The 11,259-nt window shown below is 41.2% G+C and overlaps 1 protein-coding gene across 6 annotated transcripts in view; it reads left to right on the forward strand.

The window, feature by feature from the left end:
• Positions 1–11,259, forward strand: part of LOC140737090 (cytosolic phospholipase A2-like) — a 240,955-nt gene that overhangs the window by 201,724 nt on the left and 27,972 nt on the right. For all 6 annotated transcript variants that reach the window (XM_073063260.1, XM_073063261.1, XM_073063259.1 and 3 more), the window contains one exon: positions 7,457–7,525. In XM_073063260.1, coding sequence (XP_072919361.1) covers positions 7,457–7,525 — 69 coding nt within the window. The remainder of the gene's footprint in view (positions 1–7,456; positions 7,526–11,259) is intronic.

An 11,259-nucleotide genomic window follows, 5' to 3' on the forward strand; every position in this document is an offset into this window, starting at 1 on the left:
GTGTATTTGTCTGGTGTGATTTCTAGACCTAGAAGTCAGCAAATTGTATCAGGAAAGAAATGTTATCGAAATGGAGGATTAGCCATGCTTATATTTAATGGCAGAGCAAGTGTGAAAGATCAAATGGTTAACTGCTTCTCTTATTTTCCCCTATATTCTGTTCATTTTATTCCCCCTTTAATCATTTGGTGTTGTGTGTTGAGTTTTTTCTAAACTGGGCTATATTCTTGCTTTTTTAAAAAAAAAAAGGAGGAAAAGTTAGACATTTCAACCAGCTTAAGCAGCATTTGGTGCAAGAGATAAAGAGCTGAAGAAAAAGCAATCTGATAGGACAGGACAGTAGACCATGAAAGGAGATGGGCAGGTGAGGAGATGAGAAGGGGTGTGAGAGGGGAACCGGAACAGGGAATGGAAAAAGAGAGAAAGAGATGGGGGAGGAGAAGTTACTGGAAGTTAGAGAAATTGATGTTCATGCAGTCACAGGGAATGGAAAAAGAGAGAAAGGGATGGGGGAGGAGAAGTTACTGGAAGTTAGAGAAGTTGATGTTCATGCAGTCACAGGTGTAGTCTCGCCTCCTTGTTCACTTGTCCGTCCCCACTGATTTCCCTTCTGGCATTTATCCCTTCAAGTGTACGAAGTGCTACACCTCCCCCTACACCTTCTCCCTCATCATGATTTGGGCCCTGTAAGTCTGTGTAGCCATCTATTGTATCTGATGTGTGGCTTCCTCTACGTTGGTGAAGCATGACATATATTGCGGGGATGGGGGAAGAGGACTGCTTTGCTCCATCTGCCACAAAAGGCAGGATTTCCTGGTAGCATCCCAATTCCTTTCCCTTTCCCATGAGCTAGCGTTTTCCACCTGACCTACTGAGTGATAACTACTTTTACTTTCAATTCAGATTTCCAGCATCTAGTTGTATGATTTTTCCAGTATTATTTAACTAATGTCTTTGGACATTGGCTTAATTCACCTTCACTTCCAATAATGTGAAAAAGAAACACAGCATGCCGTGATTAATCTTGTGTCCTTTTACTGCTATTTTGATGGTCATTTACCCTGGTCATAATTTTCTTGATTATGTATGTTGGCAGCACTTCTGGCCAGTCCCCAGTTTTCCCCGTCTCACACTTGGGTGGCTGTCTCTTGCTAGTTTTTATTACATACTCTTTAGATTAATCTGGTGTTTCTGTGGAATTTAGGACAATAAGAGAAACTTACAGAACTTCAGTCCCAGAGTTTCTTACACAGTCTGTGAGCCCATTAACTCTCAGAAGGCAGAAATATAAACCGAGAATGTTGGAAACACTCATTTGATAGGCAGCATCTGTGTGAAACTGCTTTCCATCAGATTGGTTGCAGTATAAAAAGACAAAACTGCAAGTGTGGGGAGCTGTGAAATAAAGGTGGAAAAATGCGGAAAATACCCATGCAGCATCTCCCAGACCAGTATTGCATTGTGCTTCAGTGTAACCTGATCAGGACAAGGAAACTAGTATTTGCAGCTTCTCTTCCTCTAAAGTCCACAGAAAGACTTTGTGCTTGCACTTTGCCTCTCATGGGAGCCTGCAGAACATTCAGCCTATGATGCAGTTTGGAAGTGTTAGCAGCCATCTGCTGCCAGAAACGCCTTTCCTGTCACCAGCTGACCACTGCAGCATATCTGTATTAAGCCAACATCCAGCTGATCTGTGACAAAGTGGAGTGTTTGCCTCACTTATCTCGTGTCCCGATTAGAGCTTCTGTTTCCCCTTTAAGTAAAGTGTGCGTACTGTGTGTAAAATGGTTGTTTCTGGAAGGATATTTGGTATTGTTAAACGTTCATGGTGATAAGAAGATTATAAACTTTATTTCAATATTATAATTTAAGCCTTTCTGGTATGAAAGTTGCTTTTCCTCATTGAAAATAGAGGAGCTGGCAAACTTTCAAAGTGAATTTACAAGTGGCTCCACAGACGGAAACAGCAAAGAGATGCAACTCGATACATCAGTCCTCGTCCTCCTGTACTGTCACGATGTGGCCACTCTCAGGTTGCAACACCTCGTATTCCACCTGGGTAGCCTTCAACATGATGGCATGAGTATCGATTTCTCTAACTTTCAGGAATTTCTCCACCCACCCCTTTCTCTCTCTTTTTCTATTCCCCATTCTGGCTCCCTCTTACTGCTTCTCATCTACCCGTCACCTCCCTCTAGTGCCCCTCCTCCTTCCTTTTCTCCCGAGGTCCACTCTCTTCTCCTCACAGATATTTTCTTTAGCCTGTTACCTTTTCCACTTATCACCTGCCCACCTTCCCTCTCGCCTGGTGTCACCTACTAGTTTATATTCTTTCCCCTCCCCCACCTCCTTATTCAGGCTTCTTCCTCCTCCTCTTCCAGTCCTGAGGAAGGATCTTGCCCCAAAACTTTGACTGTTTATAGACGTTTATAGTCCTGACGAAGGGTCTCGGCCCGAAACGTCGACAGCGCTTCTCCCTATCGATGCTGCCTGGCCTGCTGTGTTCTACCAGCATTTTGTGTGTGTTACTGTTTATAGATGTTGCCTGACTTGCTGACTTCCTCCTGTATTTTATCTGTGTAACTCTGTGGTAACAACACTTATATAAGGATTTGTACAAGTCTTATAGAATCCACTTCGAGGCTAAAATAGGATGAATTCATTGCAAGGAACTGGATTTGTAATTCTCTTGACATTATTCACAAAATACGTGTGAAATAGAAGGTCTTATGACTTGAAATTATGTGGATATAATGAAGGCATGAAATGAGAGGGGTGGAGGGGAGACAGCCAATTCTGTCTTACTGATTAACATCAATAGTTCACTCATGGAATTTTTATGCATATGAAACAGATAAGATCTGGGTAAGTATGAGCAACTCAAAAGAATATTTTTTTCGAAGACTAATCATGAGAAGCAATCTAGTTTAAACAGGATGCTTGGTCAATTTGAACCTAAATAACTTGCTTAAGTTAAATAAAGCTTGAATCAGCCTCTCTGCTGTCTAGATAGAGAGGAAGAACTCAGTGGTTTCTGTTTTATTTGCTCACTTTGCCTCCTTCCACTGCCACAACCAATGCATTTCATGTGAGGTTAATTTTTTGACTAAAAATATGCCATTTTGTTGTTTACCACTGGTATACACAAGTCTGCCTTCGGGCTACTTCCTTCTGTATTTAGCTTGGAATTCTGATCATGTCAACTACTTCTTGATACATTTCAATTGAGGAACCATGTCACCAGTTCGTTTTGCAAGCTGTAACATTTTTTTAGCTGTCCCTAGTATTCAGAACTTCCAGATCAAATACTGGTGTTTACAAATGCAGCAACTCTCCTGTCTGTTGTGAGTTTTACACAAAGCTCTATCTGTACTGTGATAGTGCAAGGGTCCTATACACCCCATAAGTCATACTGTTAAGTCAGCCTCAATTTGGTGGAGGTTGTTTACTACAGGCCTGCAGCTTCGACTGACATACAGAATAGTTATTCACAAAGAAACAGCATTGACTGGGAGCTCTAAATTTGACTTGCATTCATTTCTTTCCCCTCAGTGTTGCTTAGCTAAGCAAATCAGGCACTGCCAAATTTAAATTCTAATTGGTTCAGTCTCCAGACCTGCTGGTGAATGGTCTCCTTTGATCAAACAGGATTGTCACCATTTTCTTTCCAATTCTGCTTGCTTGCTTAAGCCCATTGTCCTTTCTGGGGTAAAGGCCATCAACAGCAACTCAGTCCTGGGCCAACCTTTCATGTTGCCCCCAGGTTTAGCCCATCTTCGAAAATTCTTCCTCTCCCAGGGGCTTCTGTAGCTCTGGGTTTTTACAGGATGGGCTTACTAGCCCCATGTCTAAACTTTCTCCTTTTGTAGTTGCATGAGGGACTGTCCATGGTGGAGCTTTTACAATTCTAAGTTTTATTAATGTTATGACCTTTCCCCTATTCATGAAAAAAACTTAGGATTTTTTTTGCTAAATGCTGGAAGTTTACATGGAATGAAAGGAGATTTTGGTCTCTCCAGAAAATATTTGAAAACAAGCATTGGGGCTTGCCAGGGTAGATCTGGAATGTTTATTTCCTCATGTTGGGAAGTAAAGAATTAGCTGCTACTCAATCAGGACAGAAGCAAAAAAAAATTCTTCATCCACTGGCTGGTAAATCTTGAAAATCTTCTAACCAAGTGCAATGTACCTAGTTGCTCTGTAAGACAAAGAGTTCATTTTTGAGTCTTTGAATATGTTCAAGAGAGACACCTTTGGATATCATTTAGTATAGGAATGTGTTGGAGATGAAAACTCAGCCAGTGGATAGCAGAGCGGGTGTGAGGGTATGATTGGCCACGTCCTATTTTGTGTGTTCTTACCAACTCTATGTAAGTGAAGCTAGCTTCAATAGCAATGAATTAGTCACATAGAGATGCAGTGTGGAAGTAAGCCCTCAGCCCAAGTGGACCATGCTAATCTTCCTGAGCTACTCCCAATTTTTGGCCTCTGTGCCATGAAACATTTCATATTCATGAATTGGTCCAAATTTCTTTTGCACACTATAACTGTACCTGCCTCTACCACTTCCTCTGGCAGCTTGTAATGTATAACCAACTTCACACAATCGTACAATCCCTCTCTTTAATGTGTTACAGCACCTTTCTGAAGAATTCGCTTTCATTTATGTTTTTTTTCTAGGAGTGATGAACAATTGATAAACCTAAAAGAATTTTGACCCAGGTTTTGTAAGCCATGCACCCCCTTCTAGAAATATTTCCTTGTGACATGTAATAACGATCGGTAGAGTCCCATCAGTTGTAGGCACGTGCAGATTGTATTTGATCACCCCAGCTTACTGACCACCCCCCAGTGCTGGTCGTCTAGTTTAAATGTTTTCCACCAGTTAGCCGAGAGTAAAAGCATAAAGGAAAAGACAAAGAGCTATTCTCACACTGCTCTCCTCCAGGCCTGAACACTGCCAGATATGAACTCAAGCTCTGACACTCCCAGCTTCTATCTGAGTGATGTGGAATTAGTGACTCTTTCCTGATACTTTCCAAATGTGTATGAGTAAACATGTACTGTGTGGGAAGGGGCTTCCTTTAGACCAGTGGTTTGGGAGGGGATTGATCATTCAAATTACTTCCGAATGGAAAATGTCTTGTTTTAATTGCACCCAAACAGTTACTAATGTTTATTGCTACGTTATGAAGACGCAACTGCTGGAGTTTATTTGACAGTTCATTTTCTGTTTCCATCTCAACCAAATAACAAACCAAGAATGGTTTCCTTATTTTAAGTGCAAGGAATAATAACTTCATTTTTATGTGGCTGAAAGCAAGATTTGAAGTGATTTTTTTTTTTTTACAGCCCTTTTGAATGCTGGACGCTTGATGGCAGCTTAGGTTTTTGATCTAAACATCACTTCATATTTATAAAAGTGAATAGTTTAAATCTTACTAATTAAAATATATAATAAAAGAAATTGTAACAGAGCTTGCAACTATATTACAATATATCAGTTTCTACTCAGTGCAGTCCCCTGGAGATCAGATGAGGTGAAATCAGTTTTGCTGCATTGTGATCAGTAAAATACATCCACAAGCCAATTCTGGCTGATGTTTCCTTCTTTCCTGGCTCTACGGCACAATGCTCTTGCCCTCTTTAGCCACCTATTGCTGATAATTATTATAGTACCATGTAGCTGTCCTTTTCCAGCTTGGTGAATCTGTACCAATTGGACTGAGTGGGGGAATATTGGGCCATTCACTCAATTATAATTTTCTTCTCATTTTAAAGTCATACAAAATTGTACTATTCCGTACTTAACGTATTTCACTTTTTAACTAGAATTGTCTTTGTAAAACTCTCAACAGGCAGCCCCCAGGTTACAAACGAGTTCCATTCCTGAGTCTGTCTTTAAGTCGGATTTGTATATAAGTCAGAACGGGTACATCCGGTATTATTTAGCATCAGTTAGTCAAACGTTTGTCTTAGTATATAGTATATATTTTACCTTTTTATGCATATAAAACACTTAAGAAATGTATGTATTTCAATTATTAAACCACTGCGTTGCTGAGTAGTAATTGTAGCTTTCGTCAGGGCAGGGCCTTTCACATGCTCCATTATTCTCACTTTATCCTTTACCTGTAATCTTTAAAGTTGTTCCGATCGTTGACCGACTGTAGCCTAAAGCTTTAACAATGACCGATGGCATTTCACCTCTTCCCATTCGCTTTATTATTTCCACTTTCTTTTCAATCGTGATCGTTTTCCGTCAATGGAACAGAAAACTGCAGATTTTATGTTCTGTTGCTGAGCAGCAGTGAACCATCTGATTGGCCTATCAGAGTTCTCTTTAGGAACTAGTTGACTTGATCAGCATTTCTGATCTGGCTGTTGTTCACGATTGCACTTAATAAAAAGAAATACAGCAGCAGCCGCGGGCGGCGGGTCTTGTGCTGCTCCGGGTCCTAAAGTCCACCCGCACTGAGACAGGTTAACTGGGATAAGTGGGGGCGGTGCTGACTGGAAAAGGGGGGAGGGGGTTAGGGTGAATCTTGCTAAGAAATATTTAAGCCAAATACAAAGTTACACACTCAACACAGTGTTAATGGCAACAACTTAAAATGTCGGACGGTGTCATGATCCGACTTAAAATAGCAGATGACGTTCTCCTCCCTTGGTTCGTAAGTACGAATTGTCCGTACGTCAGATGTTTGTAACTCAGGGACTGCCTGTATTGTAACTGTGGAGGATGGGATGTGACAAGTTCATGAAAGAAAGTTGAGGGTTTATATAATGAAAATAGTTGATGGGAATAACCAAACATGTAAAACGTTGATCTGTTATATTTTTAAAAAGACTGACAATCACAAATTCCAGATTTGATATTTTTGGCACTGAATCAGTTGACCTTGACTAAATCAGCCACAGAGTAATGCCATGGCTATCTCAATACAGTACCTATGCACTAGGAAGGATTAAAATCAAAATCGACGTGTCATAATCCTTTCCTATTGAGTGTTGTTATTCCTTGTGTGGTGATATACAAGAAAATTAACAATATGATAGAAAACATTTAGTATTTGTAAGTAAGAATACAGAGAGTGCTGCAAGAAAGGATTTGACACGAGACTCATGAGGGGTAAATCTTTTACAGATACCTAAAGTCTGTTTACAAAGATGATTAACTTTTGACTCAGACTAATATTTACCGGTAAGTAATGGAGGTGAAGCTTCTGAAATGGATTTGGGAACAATATACAGAAGTGTGATGAGTATAGGGTCACCCTCCATATAGGAACTAAGATCGTCTGGATAATTCACCCTTTGCTGACATTCTGAAATCCTGGAGCTATTTATCTCATGGAAAATGGAGATCAGACTCTTAACATAAAACAATTCAGTGACTGATTTCTAACACTAATGTAATGCTTGGGTGATTTATTTCTTTTAATTTATATTACAGCCCAAATTCAAACCAAACATTTAATTGGAAACGACAGTTCAGACAGTGACGATGAATCACAATCAAAAGGTAAGAAATTAAATGCAGAGCCTCTGCGGATTTTAGAGGGAAAGGCATATCTGAGCCAAGCTGTAGATTTTAGATGTGCCTGCTTCGCATGTGCAGGGTCATTGCATGCGGTGGACTGGCTGTTCGTGAGGTGTGTGGAGAGACAGTAGGGAGCAGTGTTTGAGAAAGTAGTGCTGAACAACAACCTCCATCTATGTAATCTTTAAAGTACATCAAGGCACTTCATAGGAACGATAACAAATGCATCAAGGCACTTCACAAGCACGATAACAAACAAAATATGCACCCAAGCAGCACGTACAAGTATATCATCCAACAGGGATGACTTAACTGCTTTAAGGAGCATTTTAAAGATTTAAAGATTAGCTTTATTTATCATATGCATATCACTATATCGAAACATGCAGTGAAATGCATCATTTTCATCAAATCAAATCAGTAAGAATTTTGCAGGGGAGAATCCCAAGTATCGACACGCTTCTGGTGCCAACATAGCTTGTCCACAGTTTTATCTATCCATCTTTGGAATGTGGGGGGAATGAGAGCACCCAAAGGAAACCTACATGGGGAGAATGTACATACTCCTTATAGGTAGCAGCAGGTATTGAATCTCTATCAGTGATTGCTGGCATGTGAAGCAATTGCCATGCTTAAGCAGGAGAGACTAAGGGGACTTGGTTGATGTTGTATCCTTGGATTTTCAGAAGACCCTTGACAAGGTGCCACACGTGAGGCTGCTTAACAAGCTATGAGCTCATGGTATTACAGGAAAAATTCTAGCATGGATAAAGCAGTGGCCATTTGGCAGGAGGCTAAAAATGGGAATAAAGGGAGCCTTTTCTGGTTGGCTGCCGGTGACTAGCGGTGTTCCACAGGAGTCTATGTTAGGACCAATTCTTTTTACGTTATATGTCAGTGATTTAGATGATGGAATTGATGGCTTTGTTGCAAAGTTTGCGGACAATATGAAGGTATGTGGAGGGGCAAATAGTTTTGAGGAAGTAGAAAGGCCACAGAAGGACTTAGGCAGATTAGGAGAATGGGCAAAGAAATGGTTGATGGAATACAGCGTCGGGACATGTACCATCATGCACTTTAGCAGAAGGAATGGAGAGAAATACAAAAAACTGAGGTGCAAGGGGACTTGGGAGTCCCTATGCAGGATTCGCTAAAGGTTAGTTTGCAGGTTGAGTCTGTGGTGAGGAAAGCAAATGCGATGCTAGCATTCATTTCAAGAGAACTAGAATTCAGAATCAGGTTTATTATCACCGGCATGTGGCGTAAAGTTTGTTAACTTAGCAGCAGCAGTTCAATGCAATACATAATCCAGTAGAGGAAAAAAAAATAATAAATTAACAAGTAAATCAATTATGTATATTGAATAGATTTTTTAAAATGTGCAAAAACAGAAATACTATATTTTTAAAACAAAAAGTTAGATAGTGTCCAAAGATTCAATGTCCATTTAGGCAATGGATGGCAGAGGGGAAGAAGCTGTTCCTGAATCGCTGAGTGTGTGCCTTCAGGCATCTGTACCTCCTACCTGATGGTAATAGTGAGAAAAGGGTATTCCCTGGGTGCTGGAGGTCTCTAATAATGGATGCTGCCTTTTTGAGACACCACTCCCTGAAGATGTCCTGGGTACTTTGTGGGCTAGTACCCAAGATGGAGCTGACTAGACTTACAACCCTCTGCAGCTTCTTTCGGTCCTGTGCAGTAGCCCCTCCATGCCAGACTGTCAGAATGCTCTCCATGGTACAACTGTAGAAGTTTTTGAGTGTATTTGTTGACATGCCAAATCTCTTCAAACTCCTAATGAAGTATAGTCGTTGTCTTGCCTTCTTTATAACTACATCGATATGTTGGGACCAGGTTAGATCCTCAGAGATCTTGATACCCAGGAACTTGAAGCTGCTCACTGTCTCCACTTCTGATCCCTCTATGAGGATTGGTATGTGTTCCTTCGTCTTACCCTTCCTGAAGTCCACAATCAGCTCTTTTGTCTTACTGATGTTGAGTTCCAAGTTGCTGTTGTGGCAGCACTCCACTAGTTGGCATATCTCACTCCTGTATGCCCTCTCGTCATCACCTGAGATTCTACCAACAATGGTTGTATCGTCAGCAAATTTATAGATGGTATTTGAGCTATGCCTAGCCACACAGTCGTGTATATAGAGAGTAGAACAGTGGGCTAAGCTCACACCCCTGAGGTGCGCCAGTGTTGATCGTCAGCGAGGAGGATAAGTTATCACCAATCCGCACAGATTGTGGTCTTCCAGTTAGGTTCAACCAAAGATGTAATATTGAGACTTTATACTGGTGAGGCCTCACTTGGAATATTGTGAGCTGTTTTCAGATTCAGATTCAGTTTATTGTCATTTAGAAACCACAAATGCAATGCAGTTAAAAAATGAGACAACGTTCCTCCAGAATGATATCACAAAAGCATATGACAAAACAGACTACACCAGAAAATCCACATAACGTTTGGCAATTCCCAATCCAGAGTCCGGAGATGCTGCTGCGTATTAATTTTGGGCCCCGTATCTAAGAAAGGATGTGCTGAAATTGGAGAGGATTCAAAGGAGGTTCAAGAAAATAATTTCAGAATTGAATGGCTTGCCAAATGAAGAGCGCTTGATGGCTCTGTGCCTGTATTCACTAGAATTGAGAAGAATGAGGGATGACTTCATTGAAACCTATCGAATGGTGGAAGGCTTTGTTAGAGTGGATATGGAGAGGATGTTTCCTGTGGTGGGAGAGTCTAAGACCAGAGGACACAGCCTCAGAATAGAGGAGCATCCTTTTAGAATGGAGATGAGGAGGAATTCCTTTAGCCAGAGAATAGTGAATCTTAAGGCAGAGTTTGATAGATTCTTGATTGGCCTGAACATGAAGGGATATGGGGAGAAGACAGGAGATTGGAGCTGAGAGGAAAATTGGATCAGCCATGATGAAATGTTGGAGCAGTCTTGATAGGCCAAATGGCCTAATTCTACTTCTACATCATATAGTCTTATGGCTTTAAAGGAGCTAATAAGTTAGAGATATTGGGGAAGGATATTCTCATCCAATCTGCTGATTAAATTTGCTGACAATACTACACTGATTGGCCTAATCTCAAATAACAATGAGGCAGCCTACAGAGAGGAAGTCATCACCCTGACACAGTGGTGTCAAGAAAACAACTTCTCCCTCAGTGTCGCAAAAACAAAAGAGCTGGTTGTGGACTACAAGAGGAATGGAGACAGCCTAACCCCGATAGACATTAACAGATCTGGGGTTGAGAGGGTGAACAGCTTTAAGTTCCTCGGCATAAACATCACCGAGGATCTCACGTGGTCTGTACATACCAGCTAGGTGGTGAAGAAGGCACAACAGCACCTCTTTGATCTCAGACAGTTGAAGAATTTGGTATAGCCCCCCCAAATTCTAAGTATTTTCTATAGGGGCATAATTAAGAGCATTCTGACTGGCTGCATCAGTGTGTGGTATGGGAACTGTACTTCCCTCAATCACAGGACTCTGCAGAGAGTGGTGTGGACAGCCCAGCACATCTGTAGATGTGAACTTCCCACTATTCAGGACGTTTACAAAGACAGATGTGTAAGAAGGGCCCAAAGGATCATTGGGGACCTGAGTCACCCCAACCACAAACTGTTCCAGCTGCTACCATCTGGGAAATGGTACCGCAACAGAAAGTCAGGACCAGCAGGCTTCTCCCACCAGGCCAT

The sequence above is a fragment of the Hemitrygon akajei genome, chromosome 12, assembly GCF_048418815.1.
Source record: "Hemitrygon akajei chromosome 12, sHemAka1.3, whole genome shotgun sequence".
Lineage (NCBI taxonomy): Eukaryota > Metazoa > Chordata > Chondrichthyes > Myliobatiformes > Dasyatidae > Hemitrygon > Hemitrygon akajei.